The 19,349-nt window shown below is 33.2% G+C and overlaps 1 protein-coding gene across 3 annotated transcripts in view; it reads right to left on the reverse strand.

Moving 5' to 3' along the window:
• grik2 (glutamate receptor, ionotropic, kainate 2) overlaps positions 1-19,349 on the reverse strand; it is a 786,146-nt gene that overhangs the window by 254,853 nt on the left and 511,944 nt on the right. For all 3 annotated transcript variants that reach the window (XM_039747858.1, XM_039747859.1, XM_039747861.1), the window contains one exon: positions 13,971-14,194. In XM_039747858.1, coding sequence (XP_039603792.1) covers positions 13,971-14,194 — 224 coding nt within the window. The remainder of the gene's footprint in view (positions 1-13,970; positions 14,195-19,349) is intronic.

Raw genomic sequence — 19,349 nt, forward strand, 5'->3', positions numbered from 1 at the left:
ACAAAAGAAATGTAACCTATTGTATGTCAAATGTAGTAAGTTGGCTTGGATTATGGCATCAGTCAAATAAAAAGTAATAATAATATTAAAAGGTTAGTAGCTCTTCTTACTTTTGAATATGCTTTATGCAGTTGTCAATAAGGAAAACATTCCTGCATTAGATCAGTTCCTGCTTTTCCTAGGGATTTAGCTTTTGTTGGTGGTCACTGTAAAAAAACTATTTTACAGGAAAGTGTATTCTTATCAATTGAAAGGGGTAATTATTAGGAATAATATGAAATTTCACTATAGATTATTATCATTATTAGATTTTTACAATTTTCAATGGTATGCGTTGTTCATTTAAGTCTTTTCTTTTGCATTCTTCGTTATACGTGGCCTCTCTTTGAAGTCTGCAGATGCAAATGTATATGTAAAGAATTTTTGTAGAGCAGTGGGGATGGGAAGTCCCTGTTCAAAGTAAGCAGATGCATATGTAACTGTAAATAATTTTGGAGGTGGGGTGGAGGTCCACTTTCAAAGTGAATGTGTATTACACAGGATAGGAAAAATTCTACCACTTCACAACATGGATCTAGTCCATAAATGTAAGTTGCCTTACAACTACTACAGAACCAACCAAGGCTCTGAATGAGTTTCTGAAGACAATCCTGTAATTAAAGGAGATATCCATGGATCTAAAATCTCATTTATGGGAGAGTGGCAACAAAAGTCCTGCCTAAAATAAACACCACATTTCTGCATGTAGAATGACTGCAAAATGTCACCTAGAGGATACTAAAGATGTGTGGGGCTAGGTTTTGTTGTCTGATGGGACTAAAGTAGAATATTTTTTGCATAAATAATATGGTGTTTTTCTGGTACAAAACACAAAACTTTGGACATCATATCAGCCACTCAATTATTATAAACAAAGGGCAGTGGAGACATCAATAAAGTAGTAATCCAGCAATGTGAATGCTTAAAAGTAACATTTAAGGCTTTTTTTTCATCTTGACTATTTTATAGTTTTCTTTTTTTGGGAAAATTATAGGGAAGAAGAATGCATGACCCAAAAATAAAATAAGGCAAATGCGAAGTCCTAGGCTGTGAACCACTTAAATATAAAACAAAATAAAATGAGAGCTAAACAATTTTTCAAGGCAATGTGTCTGGATAACTCAGCACTTCAGGCTGCACATAGTAGTGAATGCAATGGTGGTCCTAAGTAACCACTGTTTAAAAACTGTGGCTTTTTGGATTTCTCTTAGCCCAGTCATTTTAAATATATTTGTTTTTGTTCTGTAGTTGGAGAAAATGTGTTATTTAGACATAAAATATACAGTTTAATAAAAAATCTTCTGAAGAATTCTGCTATAATTTTGTGAAATATGATTATGTGTAAAATTAAATATTCAAATACAACAGTAGAATGTGCATTTTAATATGATATTACTGCATATAATAAAATTACAGTGTAGCTTTTACTAATAAGCTTTTAAAATAATATATAGGCACACTATTTGGAGGATATGTTTCAAAATAACAAGAATTATGCAAGTAGTTATACTTTTTCCCTGTCAAGGCAGCAAAACTGCTTGGATATTTATCTTTATTCTCTTAGGTACTGCAAATCAACCCTGATTGTCAGCCTGGAAAGTTAATACAATTTTAGTAAAAAAAAATGGTGTTTGAAATGCAATTTGCTACTTCAGTAATAGATTTAAACAAATTAGGTACTTCTATGTTTTCCTTAACAAAAAGAATTATGTACAATTCTGACAACCTTTATTTCCATTAATAGCATTAGATCAGCTTTGAGAAGCAAAGTTTCTTCTAATGCTATCAGTCACGTTCTTACTATTTATGCTTTTGCAATATTAGCCTAACCAATAGAATATCAGCACTCTTTGACTCTGCAAGTTAAAGTATAATAGAAGAAAACTGAAACTGAAAATAATCAATTACAGCACTTGATTAGGCCGACATAATCAATGCAGTGCAGTTTGGATTTAAGTACCATTCTTTCCCCAGAGATACTGTTGGAACATGTAAGTCTGCATTCTGCATTCAACTTGTTACTTCCAGTCATATCAATAACCACATGTTCCTTAGCTGATAGGATTTAACATATTTTGATTACAAAAACATAAGGTTTAAAATAAGGTTTTTATTTATAGAAGCATTTTTTGTAATGTTTTAGAATAGGGACTATATAACTTCATCTATGAGTTACTAACTGCTATATAAAAAGTACCTTGAACAGGCTTTGATGAACAGATGAACTGCAGCAAGCCATTAAAGTCCCTGTTCTAAAGTGCTGTTCAAGTACCATCCTAAATATCAGTTATATGTCACAGTGTGATATAATTGAGACCAGTAAATGTTGTTTTTTTCCATCGTTTTAGTTGGTAAGGGAAGAAAGAAAATGTGTTCTTTGAATAACGTCTGATTTGAAGTATCATAAGAGCAAAATTCTTTGGTTTTAAAAAGATATATTGTAGTCAAGATTAAAACATCAGTTGCTTTGTCTTTTAAAAAATAATTACTGTTATCCAATAAATGAGACTGTTACTGAGAAATGCATTCATAATTTAAAAATCTGTTTTAAATATAGTATTTTCTCATGTAAAATCCACAACAGAACTAACCACTTTGTACTGTTTTCAGATAAACACTTTTTTACAGTTTTATGATCCAACCAGAGACTGTAATTTTAAATGGATAATACTATCCAGTACTGCTATGCCTAAATGTGGGAGAATAATGTTCATGCAGAGAAGCATTAGGCAATACACATGTACTTAAAATATAATGTAACAAGCATCTTGGTACAGTTATGATAATGCCGAACATTTTGACTGTCATTTTTTCAAAAAATAATATGCATTTTTACTGCAGTGATTTGTATTCAAATGATTATTACACCACTTCTAAAGTAGTATGCAGTGTATTCATATTAGCTATGAGAGGCCACTACTGTTGCCACATGTGAACTGAAGAGTATACGCAAATGAGTTTTAGGTAATAAAAACTATAGGTTTGTCACACAAAAGGCACAAGGAAAAGACTTAAAAATGAAAGTACAAAACAAACAATTGGATACAAAACTCTATTGCCCCTCTGGGCCTTCCTGTACAAGTAGGTCCATTTATTTAGTGAAGTGACTGGTCCATTTCTCACCTCAGTACTACAATAAACACTAATCTCTCTCTCACTCTCTATTTCTCTTTGTCTCTCTGTCTTGTTAGTTAAATGTGTGTCTGTACTCACCTCTCTACTACAAAAGGAAAGAGACTTTAGCAATGAGGCGGCTTTAAACTCTGTCCTGAGACCATTTCCATGGTCAGGAGTGGCTTTCCAAATATTCCAGCTACTAGAAGCTATTATTATTGGAAGTTCTTTTGCCTAGAACTTCATGTAATAGCCCCTGTTGTTTCTGCACCCATGAGCCTCACATTGTCATTAAAGTCTAAGGCCTGCAAAGCAGTTATCCTAATGCCTGGCTCATCAGAGGGCCATTACTGTCCAATAACTACCCATTTGCAAACTGTGAGTGCCATTGTTGACCAGAAGATTTAGACATGTCTCTCATTTCATTCTTGGCACCAGCCTTTCATAAAGGTCCTGACAACTCTAGCAATTGCTGGGCATTCTGTGGTCAGTGCCTTGGGAAAACTAAAACAAAACCCTCTATTTTTATTATCTCTCAGGATGGTTGGAACACCTGTACAAACTGGCTTCACTTAGCACTACTCACTTCCAGGCTTGGCAGGATCACACATGTTATTCCTGCTAGTGTCTTTATCTCTCTTCTAAAGCCTGTGCTCAAGTCTGGCCCTGTAGTATTCAGCCTCAGTGCAACAGCAATCCCATTTCTTAATGTGCTACCCATCACTGTACTTATATATGTGTGTATGTTTATTATATATTTTATCATACATGAGTGTCAGGGAGTGTATTAAGGTTCTGTGTAAAATGCAATTGAGTGCGGGTTGAGTGCGCATCACTCCTCTTCTTCCAGCTTGAGAGAGGAGAAGGAGTCCTATGAAGACCTGTGAGGTCACTACCAGAAGCACTGGGCCTATATAAACACTGTGAGAGATGAAAGTTGCTGTTCACTTTCAAACCCACAAATGTTGGAGTAAGAATAGCCCACAGAAGTGCAGAATACTTGATTGCAACATAGTCAACATTTTGATTTAACTGTTTTTAGCCTTTTTCATTTAATTTCATTATTTGCCTTGTCTTGTTCCATTTCTACTATATATATATATATATATATATATATTTATATATATATATATATATATTTATATATGTATATTTGTTATATATGTATGTTTATACTTTGTATATATTTGGATAGAGAGACAGGTAGCAAGCAGATGAATGAACAACAAAGTCACTCAAGATATATAAAGGGGTTCATAGAATCCTCTAAGGAAGGGCACTGTAGTATGAGGTGAATTAATGAATTAATGATGAAAAGTAGGTTTGGGTGTAGTAACTGTTTAAAGATAGAAAAACTAAATGACTGAAAATTTACTTTCTTTTCTGATGCCAGGCTTTCCTGATATAGTCATACTTTCTGATTAATTATTAATGATTAGAGTGGCTGCCTAATCGATTCAGCTTCCTGGGGTTTAGTCCTGTCCATAGTGGTGATCTGTTTGGAAGTGGAGTGGAGTTTCCTCTAGAAATTGTGGTGCAGTGTGAGAGCTGCTACCTTGCAGTAAGGAAGCCAGGGTTCTCATTCCAGGTCCTCCCAATGTGGAGGTTAGATGTGGGTTCTCCCTGTGTCTGTGTGGGTTTCATCTGGGTGCTCTGGTTTTCCTCCCACAGTCCAAAGACATGCAAGTTAGGTGAACACTATTGTTCCTATTGTGTGGTGGAATCTTGTCCAGGGAATTGTTCCTGCCTTGTGCCCTGTTCTGCAGGCCTCATGATAATGATACTAGCTGTATTAAACTTGTGTGCCAAGCACTGCCATATCATAAATGAAGATGTGTATCTCCAACATTTTCTAGTGGAGTATGTAGTGCCACATTCAAACAATATATATAGAGAGGATGTATAAACATTAAGTGTATTTAGTCGTGATGTAGTGACTAGAATTCCACATTATTTCAAAAATCTAAAGTAGTTCTCAGCTCCTTGGATTGACTTCTGGCCTTTGGCCAGGCATTGATAATCCCTGCATGTATTCCCAATGCAGTATTTGAAGAAGTGAATTTATGTGGCTTATTTGTATTTTGGTTAGCGTCTACTCTTTTCTCCATTCAAATTATAACTGTATTCAGAATACCAAATGTCCATAGAGCACAAGGATTGTTGTTTGTATTTTGCTGTTTTTGCTTAAATGACACAGCATTTACAATCCAGAAAGGGTTCTTATACAAGGTGATGCATATAATCAAATAAGACATAGCTGTTCTTGTGCTTCTTCTTAAACTGTTTAGGAGCCATCTTACTTTGGTTCACTTAAAAAAAAAAAGACAATGTTTTAAAAAATTGCTGGCGATCTTGTTAACTACTTTTAATTTTTGGACAATTGTTGTTTTTAGCATAAATTGTAATGCACAATATTAATGTGTAATCTCTGTTCTAATAATAAATATGAGTAAGTACAACAATCTACAGGGTAGTTATTTTTATAAAAAAAAAAAATAAACAATGAGATACGTAAGAACATTTTAAAAGTACAGGTTGAAAATGTCTGTAGATAATATGCAGTACTTTAAGCTAGTAACACAAAATGAGACTCCTACAGTAAACCATCCTCTGCACTGGGTGAATCGGGTGACACTTCTTATAGCTAAACATAAAACAGTCTGACAATAAATGTACACCACTAGAAAGCTTTTGCTTTGAGGAATTAATTACTGTACACCTTCTAGCTAAACACAAAGCAAAAGTGATTGCTGTCATTGGTTAGGTCATGTACACTTTTGTCCTATGCATGTCTAAGGGCGCAAGGAATAAATTGATTTACAGTCTAAGAAACAAAGGCATGATTTTCTTTCTGTATATACAGTCTGTGTGGTGTAATTTGTAAGAGAACCTATGATTCTGTCAGATATATGTTAATCAGTTGTTTTAGTTGTTATAAGTCTAGCTGCTATGTGCATGGCAAAAGGGAAGAGTGGCATGCAGAACTCAGAGCAGTTGTGCCCTGAAAAATAATTAATAACCATAAGCATAAAGCTCCTATAATGTTATGAGCCAAGTTATTTTTTTTAATCATGCAATTACTTACCTGTCTCTTTCAAAATTCAAAATATGCATCTAGCATCTATTTTTTCCTTTTTGATGTATAAAGATAAATTGATGTACAGTTTTACATATCTTAAACACTATTATCAAAACTATATTAGAGATAATAAACCAATATGCTGCAGAACACTGGCTCAGGTTAACTCAATTTCTGCACAGTGATATACAGTACAGTACAGTGGGACATTTTAGAATACATGACAAATACATGAGAGACCATATAAAACAGCAACAGATTGTTAGAAACAGAAAGAGCTAAAGCATCTTGTTCACACTGAAAAGCAGAGAGAGGCTTTATTCAGCATTTTGGTAGGATACTTTACCTGCTGCTTAATCCAAGTATGAGCATTTATCTGTAAAATTATTAATTAGATTTAAGAAAAGAGAAAGGCTTTAAAATTGAAAGGGAATGAACAAGGATCATGCAAACATAAATAAGTGAAAATACATGCAAGACACACAAAGTGACAGATAAGATTGACTTAACAGTTTTATTAGTCTTGACTTTCAAACATTCAGGTTCTGATTTTGAATGGTTGGGTGGTAATAAAAAGAAAAAAAAAGACTAATTTGCGGAAATCTATCTCTACAGTTTCTGTGACCTGGCACAGAGGGTAGTGGGGTGACCCACGTGTAAAAAATTTTAAAACCAATATGCCAGAAATTAAATGCTCCACTAGAGCATCACAAATCAATTAGTTTACTCAATGTCCAATATTATAATTACTGCAAAGAGAAACTAACTGAGAATTTCCTTTTTTCATTTTCAAAATAAAATTTTCTGTAGCAGAATTCTGCTTTCTTTTGTGATCTCATATTCTGGACATCATTTTGACAGCTAAGAACATGCATTTCTCTTACTTTTAGGTTTTTATGGTTAATAATATTTTTCAATTTATATCCATCACTAGTGTTTTTTATAATTAAAACTACTTGAGCGATCAAGAGCATCAGGAGACAAATGAGGAATTTGTCTAGTCCTAGACATACATGGAACTGGGACTTTTAGCAGCAGACCTTCTCTTATTCCATTAAAGGAATTTAAAGCTTTCACCTTAAATATTTATTGATTCTATTTTAGCCTGTCATACCAGACTAATGTAAATCTGAACAGGCCATGTAACATCAGAGTTTGGTACAGCATGCTACTGCAGCCCAGCTGAAGTGCTGAGCTTGCAGCTTGTAAACAAATGAAAGGGTAAAATAATAAACTAACAAAAAAGGGAAGGGGAAATATTTCTTAACTTACCCAACATGTTCTTAAACAGTTTACAAACAGATGGGTGCATATTCTGAACCAACTTAGATGACAGTTGCAGCTTTTCCTCTTTGGTATAATCATATTGCCAGTAACATCGGAATAATTACCTTAACTCTAGAACTCTCAGGCTTCAAAGGCACTGGTTTTGGTGGCCTGAAAGTTCCAGGGTTAATAAAATAGCACTGTTTCTTTGATTAAGGGGTTTTTCACCATGCTTCAAATGCTAGCCTCAGTTATTCATTGCATAGCAAGAGTTAACAAAGCTCCACAGGGTGGATTTTGCTGCCACATCACAGAGCTAATGCTTAATTGAATACCAATGAATAAAATAACAGGCTGAGAAATGAATTCTTGATGCCTCTATTGGCCTGCACAAAACTCCATTGCTCACCACCCCTATCATAATAAAACAGTAATGGCTCTCATCAGCTCTGCAATCAACAGCAAATAAAAGAACACCAACACAGCCCCATGAGTAAGGGTCATTTGTGCTATCTGTGGGCCCAGATGGATGCACAAAAATGTAAAAATGCTAAACTAAAGTTCCAGAGCAGATTATATTCTATTGGATTAAATGCTTTGCTTAGATATTACTTAAATGTGTTTAGTTTTTTTTTTTTACTGTGACAGTCAATGCTAGATGAATACAATATAATCCCAGTTATATATAGTGAACACTTTGATAAAGATTATTATGTTAAAGCTTATATATATATATATATATATATATATATATATATATATATATATATATATATATATATATATATATATATATATATATATATATATATATAGACAGAGAGAGAGAGAATTTGAATATGGAGCAAATGATTCTGCTTTATTAGATCAAAAGTCACATTGGTTCTCTTTATTTCTGCAGGCCTCATGATAATGATACTAGCTGTATTAAACTTGTGTGCCAAGCACTGCCATATCATAAATGAAGATGTGTATCTTCAACATTTTCTAGTGGAGTATGTAGTGCCACATTCAGTAGGTCAATAAAAACTGCTTTAAAAAGATACAAACTGTAAATGTGACGCCAAAAATCACATTGAAATATTATATTACATAATTGTTTCGCTAACATATTGAATATAAATATATTCCATTTAATCAGTGCATGCCTATCAGCACACAGAAGTGGCATATAAATCCTAATAACTTTGTTTCTTCATTATCAAATATCAATAAAACTTTTGAATTGTGTTTACTAAGACAGATAAAATTATCTTTGTAAACATTTTATGAGGGAAGTTTAAACTTGAGCTGCATCCACATACAGATTTATAGAACAAAGCCAAAGGTAAATTATTTAAGTATGAAATTTGAGTTTTGTTTTTGGAGAATGTAAACCTCTGTTGCAGAACGTTTCCTTGTGTATTGAAATGGTTGAAAGTGGCATTACTTTGGGGCAACTTCAAAATGAAGTAATAAAGAAATGGAGTTTGCAAATTGGAAAAGTAATCTGAAATATTCTGATTTCTTCTTCTAGATAAACTTGTCTGACCAAGTTATAATCAGCTATAGATGGAGAGAGCAGCAAAGTGGTGCAGTGCGTAAAGCAAACCCTCTCATGGAATCCTGAATTTTAATCCAAAGCCTAATTATTGTCCATATGGGGTTACCATGAGTAAATAAATAAATAAGAAACTTTAAAAAAAGAATAAAATAATAAATAAATGTAACCAAAAATTAGAGATCAGAAATTCAGAAATAACTATGGCTGGCAAGTAAAGTTCACCTGTGTGTTTTGTCTTATAAAATACTATGTTTTTTTTAGATATACATATTTTACTCCAGGTTAGTGTGGTAAAAAGAAGTGTCCTTATCACTATATAATTAAAAACAGTGCAAATGAATTCTAAGGACACCATAGAAGTTCAAACCTGTAAATCCGTTCAATAAGCAGTGACAGTGTATACCTGCTTCCTAAAAGAGACATCTGAGAGAGAAACACAATAACTGTTTTGTGGTTTTTAAAGTGGAATTGTCAATATATTTTCCATTTTTAAAGTTAAACTGCATAATATACAGTTTTTTTAACACTAACTCTGTAATTCACTTTACAGAATCAGTTATTAACAATGCTATATATTGGGTATGTGTGTCTTCTAAAATACAGTTCTTTCACTTTAACAGGAATAAGTTTCTATTCCACAACAATATAAATAATGCCTAGAAATATATGCAATGCTTTCTGAATTTCAGGACATGTTCACCACATAACAATGTATTAATAGTCTGTGTATGCAAATAACTCACTCACAAAAGAGTTTTTATAAAGATAATGACTATTTACTTCATCTAGTATTCAGGAAAAAAATTATATCTCGATTGCTGGATGTAGTTTTTTGAGATGACTAGTAAATATTTGTCCAATACATGATGCTCTAGTCTAAGATGCAGATTACCACCAACAAATAAACCGTGCTATATCTAATTTATGTATGCTGCAGAACGTCCATTTAGCTAGAATGAAAGTGGTACAATGAAATTCAGTTACAATTATAATATATGCACCTGTTTCATACTTCATTGCCTCTAATGCCTTTTTGTCCACATACTGTTGATATAAATAATTAAATTTTGATAGATGTGTATGCCCCTTCAGTCCTCACAGATCAAATTCATCATTGACCCTGTTGGCTTTGTAGTTTTGTATGTTCAGCGCATCATCCAGAACTCATTCCACCACTTGCTATTGTTAATACAGAAACTGCAAAATCCAATAGGATATTTTTTATCCCTTAGTTTTTAAAAAAGTCATTCTGCTTATTTAAAAAATATATTAGTCCAATCTAATGTATGTGCATTTATGGGGAACTAAAAAAAAAATACAATCTCATCAGCTATAAAAGCGAAAGTAATTTTCTATAGTAATCCAAATGATTTTTAATTATTCTAAATGATTGCTGTAGCTACTCATATAAGTATGCTTCCTTTTTAAACAGCAAATACAATCAGCCTTTATTCAAACAATGTGAAACAAGAAAATTAATAAAAGTAGAGCGATAGTTTTTTCCCGTTAGGAAAAAATGGAACCATAGGTTTTTAATAAAAGCCTTTCTTCTGTGGAATATCTTTTGTATAATTATTCACAGCCAATATTTTATCATTAGCATGAGGGTAAGTTTAAAAAAAATCAAGTTTCTGTTTCTGAAATCATTGTTACTTTTTAAAGGTGGGGTGAGGTTTACACAGAAGCTGACATTTAATTTCCACATGACAACAGTCTTTTTGACAGCAGATTAGATTCACATTGAACATCACAGCAAAACAGTTATCCATTTTTGAGTGCATAATAATTCATTGTTGCCCTTCACTGTACATTAAATGTCACCCTTTCTAGTGACAAGAATATAAAATTGTTTGCAATAAATTCAGAAGCAGGGTTCTCAGCCATTAAAAATGGCAGGAGTACATTTAACTTAAGTCAGTTTAACTCTCAACATTCAAATCGTCTTTGGTCTGTATAAGTAATAACTCATGACAAATAATTTACTTTTTTATCAGTTCTTTTTAATCATACAATGACTTACCAAAGAGTAAGGAAAAAAATTAAATCTGCCTGTTTCATGGTTGCATTGTTGTGATTGTTTTCTCTAGGAATATGTAATTGAAAAATAAACAAAAAGACTTTATAAGCTTCTACAATTATATTATCCCATAGTCAGGAAACATGTAGTGTTTGAAACAAATAATAAGTCACAGTTTGTACTATTAGGTTACACTCTTTGCTAATCCACTTTGCAGGCCTTCCAAGGCTGCTTTTAGTTTTGCTTATTGAAGTCACAATGTTATTTATTAAATATATTAATTTATGTTTGTTTCAAAACAAACAATAAGAGTGGTAATGAGATTATAATTTTTAAACTTTAGATGAATGTAAAATGTATGCATCCATTAAGGCAGGCAAAGAAAACACTACTGTGTCATTTTACAATTCTCACCACCATCTTTTAAAAATTATACCTGTATGTCTTCTTTTAAACAAGTGGAGTGAAATGTTGAACAATAATAAACAATAGTGATTAAGTTTTTAATACATAGTATAAATAGCAGTGTAATCAACAAGGTGGCTAATTCTGGACTTTAAATAACAGTCGCTAATAACCATTATTCCCCTCTGCTGGACGTCTTTGATAGTACAGTACACTCTTCACCCAGCTATACACTATGGTTACTGAGATACTGATGCTGTACACTTAAACTTCTAATCACCTTGTACTTATAAAGAGTTCAGTCTTGCAGGTTTTTTTTCTGATAAGCTATAAATTAATCTCTCAATAAAGTATAAAGAAGATTTACTGTACACTGGTTTTCTTAGACTAACCTTTCCCTATTTCAGCTATTTCAGGTCGCGGTAAAATTTGTAAAAACAACATGAGGAACAGAAAACCGAGACACTTTATTTTGGAAAGGACAGCCAACTAATTTAACTGCATTTGAAGCAAGGTGAAAAATGAAGAAGAAAAACAAACTTTTCTTTTTTGGAATTAGGAAATATAAACGAGATGCCTTGGCTTTATTGCCTGATGTGATTAACTGCTTCCTCTGTGCTTCTGTGACTGTTTCTACACACAGTCTCTAATATGACTAATTTAATGCCTCTCTTCAGATGTTTTCTGTTACTCCACATTATCTCTTTCCAGAGCTGCGTGTGCAGTGAGACGATGTAATGTGTAAAATTCAGTTAACTGCTTCAATTATTCTTCGAGACAGGATTCATCCCTTATGTTGTGTCAGCCTGCACAGCAGGGGACATTTTGAAAGAAGCTTGGAGAAACTATTTTTTTTTTGGCTAGCACAAACTGTTTTCTATCCTGTTTTTATAGGGAAGAAAACAGTGGAATTTCTGAAATGAACACTTGGTAGAAATTTTCCTACAGACTTTGGAACAATGAAAACTGACTCTTTGTAAAGCAAAGCTTTTCATGGTTGAATGCATTTTATGGGCAGAATACTAAGGGAAATCTGTGGTGCTGTAAATTTTTAAGTCTGTGTGTATGTGCTTCTACTTTACGTATGATAGGCAGCTTCTACACCATAAAAACAAAATACAACATCTTGAAAATTATTTTGGGTTTAAGATCTAGTAAACATGAATGCTAATATATACATAAAACTACAGTGCACAATTGTAGTTATTTTTTATTTAATTAAATGCTCACACATTTAAATTAATATTGTTCTTTTATAGACTGCCTGTTATTTTTTCTTTAAATTTTTGAATATGATATTGTTCCCCCATCAACTTAAACATTTATATCTTCATTTGTAAATTATTTCTAATTCACTATCAATAACCTATGCTGTTATTTAAAATCTAATTTGACGGTCTACAAATTTTTAGATTTCCTTCACAAAATTTGAGCTGCTTTAGATATGTTATATACATTTTTCTGCAAAACCTACATTTTTATACAAAGAAAGTAATGTTTCTTCCCCACAATGTTCACAATATGTACAGTATGTCTATTTATTTTTTGTTTTGTATCTTTGCTTTTACAAAGAGTACTTACCGCCTAAGCTCAGTTTAAAGGTCTTTATTATTACTCTGTAAAAGTGGGGGAAGCCTTTCTTTGCAGACTTAGCATCATTTTTACAATAATGCAAATTTTATAAGGTATGAATATACAGTTTTTGTTTTGGAGTGCAACTTAATTTCCTGCCATATTTAGTTATTTCAAAATATATGTATTTTCGATATTTACTTTTTTTTGTGAGATTTTAATGTTTTTGTTAATTTTTATGTATTATTTTTGGTAATGCTTGTATAGACATACTGAATATGATATTTGTATTAGGATCATTTTATATTTAATAACATTTTCTGGAGCTGTGTGTTTTTCTGAATAACCTTTTTTATTTTTACTGTACTTTGTGACACTTAATAGAAAAATTCCTTAATCTAGCTTGTCACGTTAAAAAATTATAACCATCAAAGATGGAGAGAATCAGAATCAGCACAGTGTTATTTATTTCAAATGGGAGTCTGCCTAAATGTGATAAATCATGTGGTCTTATGTCATGCAGAGCAGCTGTGATTTAGAGGTGGTTCAGCATGAGTTTCTTCCATGCTATAATAGTCTATTTAACATCAGTTAAAAAAAAAAATAATAAATAAATTAAACAAACAAAAAAGATACAATATACAAAACACACACACACACACACACACACACACATACAATAAGTCACACTCTATTGGTTTTTCAAACCTTGAACAGGGCCATAAACACCTACATAAGTAGGCTTCCATTTAATAGATTTTCCCTAAAAGGGAACTATATCCCTCAAAAAACAAAATATTTGTGCAGATAAGCCATACTGCAGCCACCATCACTTATTTCTTCACTACTAAGATAAAACCAAAACATTTTTCCCCCAACAACTCAAAATATTCATTAGACAGTCGCTAAAAGAATCACTAAAGCTGACATGTTACCTGGCTATGACAAACAGCACACAACTGACACCCAAGTAAGCCAGCAGAATATACATCCAGATATCAGGGGAGAGTGGATTCAGGAAGGAGAAAACACCAGGGTTTGTACCATTGGGCTTGCGGTACAAAATACTTATTCCCAGCGTCATGAATGGTTTGGAGAAGTCAATAACCTTCTCCCGCACATAGGTGATAGCCAGAGGAGCAACTGCCAGATCAGCTTTCTGTCAAAAGAAAAATAAAGAGAAGAAAAATAGACTTTAAATAACAGTGAAGGACTGGACATAGCAATCAAATTAAAACAACAGGCCTTTAAACATTATAAGGTCTGTCCTGTAGTTGTTCAGTGGGAATTTAAAGCCTTTTTTGTAAAGCAGTTGATTTAGCTACTACTCTTTCAGCAGCTCTTCCTATATACTCTTAATCATGTGCAAGCAGCTCCCGCAGCGAAGCACTATGGAACTGTGTGCAGTGAACCAATAAAGTGCTTCTTGAAATAAGATAGATGGCTACCAACTCAAAGTAGTACCCTTATTAAAGAAAAGCTTCATCTCGTTGAAAATCTGTCTTTTTTTAGACATCAAGCATAGGCCATATACACTATCACATAGAATCATATTATAATAAATTAGCTAGCTGGTACTCAGAGAACAAAATTGTTTAACTGCTGTCATCTGTATTTAGGCCTTTATGACAAAGCAGAACATCATAGGGCAGAACATTACAGACAGAGCTTACTTGTCAAGTACTTTTATATTATTAAATATAATTCACTACAAATGAATTATTGCACAAAACACAGAACAAATAAAAGCTAACATTAATTTCATTTCCACCAAAATTATACACCATTTAGTTGGTTAGAATAACATTATCTATACACATATCTCACCTTGCTTCTGTACATACAATAATAATGCATTTTAACCCACTTAAACCATATTTCAGCACACTGAACTCCATAGCTGCTTTACTGAACCTGCTTAATTGTTTTCAGGAACCAGGGTTAGTGAACTAAATATGCATATATTTTTTGTAGACAATGCTTATAATATAGACCTTCTCTGACACAACAGACAAACTGTGTTATCTTCCAAGAATCCACTATCTGGGCTAATATATTTATTCCTGTCTTGCACTCACTTCTCTCTTTAAGAGGGCTACTAAACATCTGGTACAGTAATGCCAATAAAAAGCAATAGAGATTGATTAATTGAAACCCAGTTGTCAAATTAGTACGTCTTGAAAGCATAAGGTGGTGCAGATTGCACTATGTGAACCTGAGCAGGTCACTTAACTTTCCATCACTTAATGCAGTATGCAAACACAGACACAGCGCATTTGCAAAGCCGTGACCAACCTGTAAAGTGCTCTTTATGAATGATAAGTGAATGAATCAAAAGTGGCTTCTTTTGCCACCATGCGTCAGTCACAGAATCTCTGACTGTAGCCATAAGTGATTTGAATTGTATTTTTAAACAGAAAATTAGTGTGTGCACAAGGTAACTTAATACTTAAAATAACATTATTGCAGTAGAATATTGGTTAACATATAAAAGAACAAGAGAAGCGAGGCAGTGTAATAGGAAAGAAAATGTACACGAAAATAGAAAGTGCCTTCCTAAGTCAGCTCATTATACACAGTCATAATATTCAACTTGTATAGGAGTTTAGATATTCAATTACAACTCCTAAATTGCAGGTCATACTTTACTCACTACTAAATCTGACTCTTGCAATATTTAACATATTTAGAATAGATTCATAAAGAAAATTGTTTCATTAAATTGAAACAGTATTGTATTTTCAGGTGCTATATAAATAAAATGTCATTCAGTCAGTCATTGTCCAATCCGCTATATACTAACACAGGGTCATGGTGGTCTGCTGGAGCCAAGCGCAAGGCAGGAACAAATCCCGGGCAGGGCGCCAGTTCACCGCATGGCACACGCAGCACAATTTAGGATCACCAATGCACCTAACCTGCATGTCTTTGGACTGCGGGAGGAAACCCACACAGACACGAGGAGAACATTTAAACTCCATGAATAATAATAAATAATAATAATACAACATCATATTTAAAATAAAATTTAAATTTAAATTAGCACATATTCAGCTTTTTTAACATTCCTCCAGACTTAGAATTTCAGCATAATAAATGAATTTCTGTCTGTTCAGGACTACTATAAGGCCTTTTCTTTTCACAGCTCAGAATCACCAGCCTTTTCTTCATGCCTTCTTGTCAGGTATAGATTGGCTTAAGTTTAGCCCACTCAACAAGGTTGTGGCCTTTTCAGCCTTCTCTCAGATTCCAGTGTAGGTAAGTAACTGTTTCCTTTTCTTGGCAGTAGAAAGAATTGAGCTGTCTTCTCCTTTTCTCTTATCTCACGTTGTAGTGCCAAACTGAGCTAATGTCCTGCCTTCCTGTTCCTATTCTGACATTGCTGGTGCTTAGAAAACACGATACATGATAAAGGCACTCCTAAGATACAAATGCTTCTAGTAAGACATCCAAATATTCGGGTAGCTTTGCTTGTTCTTATTTTCTAATCTTGAGATAAACAAGATTTTGTTTGTAAATAAACAAATTTACATTGAAGGCTGTAATGTTTGTAGATGCAGTAGTAAATCTGAAAATGTTTGCAGTTGCTTTGGATTAAAGCATCTGCTAAGTGAGTAATTATATAAGTAAACAAAAGGATAGTCATATGTCATTTGTACAGATGTTTACAGCAAGAACTGCCAAACAAAAGTCATAAAAAATTGGACTTTGTCTTTTATTGGTCTTGTGATGTACAAGAATTAATTTTTGGGTAAATTATACTATGCTATGCCTTACTCCACTGCCACACCTCTCACTTGCAATTGCCTGTCAACTGTAATAATTCTTGCATCATCTGAATCCATTCAGGCTTATTTGCACTCATTTAAAAAGCCAGAGAACTCTTATTGATTACTCATTCAGATTCAGCTTTATTAGTTTCATATTGTTGATTTCAAGTCTATTACTTTTGAGTTTTGGACTGTGATTTTTTTTTGCCTCGTCCTTTTTTTTTTTTGTTCAGATGTAAAGAACTTAAGCACACTTTAAGTGGATTTGTTCTATTATCTATAAATATTAAAAGATTACCAAGAGAAGTTCTGAATGGAGATATCATCTGTTGAACTGGTTTTACTCCCCTAGAAAATTTGCTTTTTCGTACTGTCACATAAATTGACTACCATGAATTGACACGTTTGTGTGCACTGAGTGATGGACCAGTGTTCCATCCAAAAATGATTCCTGCTTAATGTATATATCTGCTGATTATAATACTGTCTAACGCTGTTTTTTGTCAGTATGTAAAATAAATAAAGGATATATAAAATACACAAATATACACATATACAATACATTATATTGCAGATTTAAATATAGGTAGATATATTAAAAGACAATTTAGTTCTTAAATTTCCTTTCACTATCGATTTAGCTATTAAATTAACATTTTTATTAAAAAAAACATTTTTTCTCAGTACACAGCATATTACAAAAGAATTAAATGCTAAATGGCCATCAGCTGTAATGTTCCATAAAGACCACACACTCAGTTGTTATATGCATGGTACAGTAGATTAGCCAAGAACGTATTTTACACTGCATTCGGTAGTGCACATATTCAAGCATTATTTTTAAACAACACTGTTTGAATATGTAAAGAGAAGGTTTATGATGTCTTATTCTTTGACAACTGTGCATGTTTCTCTGCTCATTTATGACAAAAATGCATTTAAATAACATCAAGGGTGTGATATGAATGCTTAAATGAAAGAACAGCCAGCAACAACAATATCTTGCTAATCTTTTGCAAACATACTGAGATAGGATGAATAGATTAGTGTTTGATAATAAGGAGAACAGAAGCAATGGTAGTCAAATTAATGAGGCAAGAAAATAAATTTGACAAGGAGTGTGCAGTCAGGTTTAATGGCTTTTTTTTGATGAAAGAAAATGAAACCTGGATTTGACCCATACATACAACTGAATAGAATTGTTCTCATATCTTATTTTGTCTTTCAATACATATTTTTGCCGTTATTTGTATATTTGCATGTTATGTTTTCCCCTGTCCTTAAGGCATACTGAAGCAGCCAAGGGAGAGGAAGACTCCTAAAATTTTGTTTTATGATTTATCTGTCAAACATCTGAAAGGTTTTATTTTTAACCATTGAGGCGAGAGAATCATTAAAGAGAAACATACTGCTTGTCTGCATTGACAGCCTAATGGGTATGAAAACATAAAATCACACATCTGGAATATAACCCTACAGCAGTTATTACTTGCCATTCAATGCTTTAAGTATTAAGTGCACACTTACAAGACTTGCTTTTAAGTGTTTCGAGTCATTCAATAACTCATTGTCAGACATTACTTAAATTTACTTTAACACTGAAAGCCAATATTTTCTGTAGTACTTCTATACTATTCAATAGTTGTGAAAAGGGGAAACAAATTGTAAATGTAATTAATAATGCAGGCACATGTGCCAAACATTTTTTTACCATTCTTTACTTTAAATGATTTTTGACTCAATAATTATAATATTGTATTATTTCCACACTATAGCTACATTTTTCCACTCCTGGCATACCTCTTGTTCTTACAATGTCTGTGCCACAAAGTACAAAAAAAGGAAAAAAAAGAGAGAGAGAGAGAAATGTTTCCATAGAAATGCAGTAATGAAAATATTCACATTTTTCTGATTTGGATTTATGTTTCTCAACTTTTATCTTTGTTTTCCATATTACCTTGACCTTTTGGGAGCCACTTAAACCCGCATCGCCTTGAACATAATCAGGCCTGGCAAATGAGGACACACATTTATGGCAAGGGTTGGGTATAAAACGAACCATGTCACAAAGAGTTGTTTCCTGGGGCCTCATCTATAAACGGTGCGTATGCACAGAAATGTTGCTTACGAACGTTTCCACATTCAAATCGCAATGTACAAAACCTAAACTTGGCGTAAAGCCACACACATTTCCACGGTACCTCATACCCTGTCGTACGCAAGTTCTGCGCTCGGTTTTGCAGACTGGCGGCGCCCAGCAGTGCTGCTGTTCCTGTGTGGTTACCCTTTCTTTCTTAAATCCACATTCCTGACGTGGCTTTATAAATACACTGACACTAACCGCATATTGTTTATTAATGTAATGCATCTGATTGTAATTAACCTGTAACAATATAATAGTCCAGGGAATAGCCAAAGTATTCCAAATACCATAGCTGCTTTAGTGTTGTTACTCTCACTGCAACTTCTTCTTCTTTCAGCTGTTTCCATTCAGGGTTGCCACAGCGGATCATCTTTTTCCATATTACTTTTACTCCACCAGTC

Source organism: Polypterus senegalus, chromosome 3 (genome assembly GCF_016835505.1).
Source record: "Polypterus senegalus isolate Bchr_013 chromosome 3, ASM1683550v1, whole genome shotgun sequence".
Lineage (NCBI taxonomy): Eukaryota > Metazoa > Chordata > Cladistia > Polypteriformes > Polypteridae > Polypterus > Polypterus senegalus.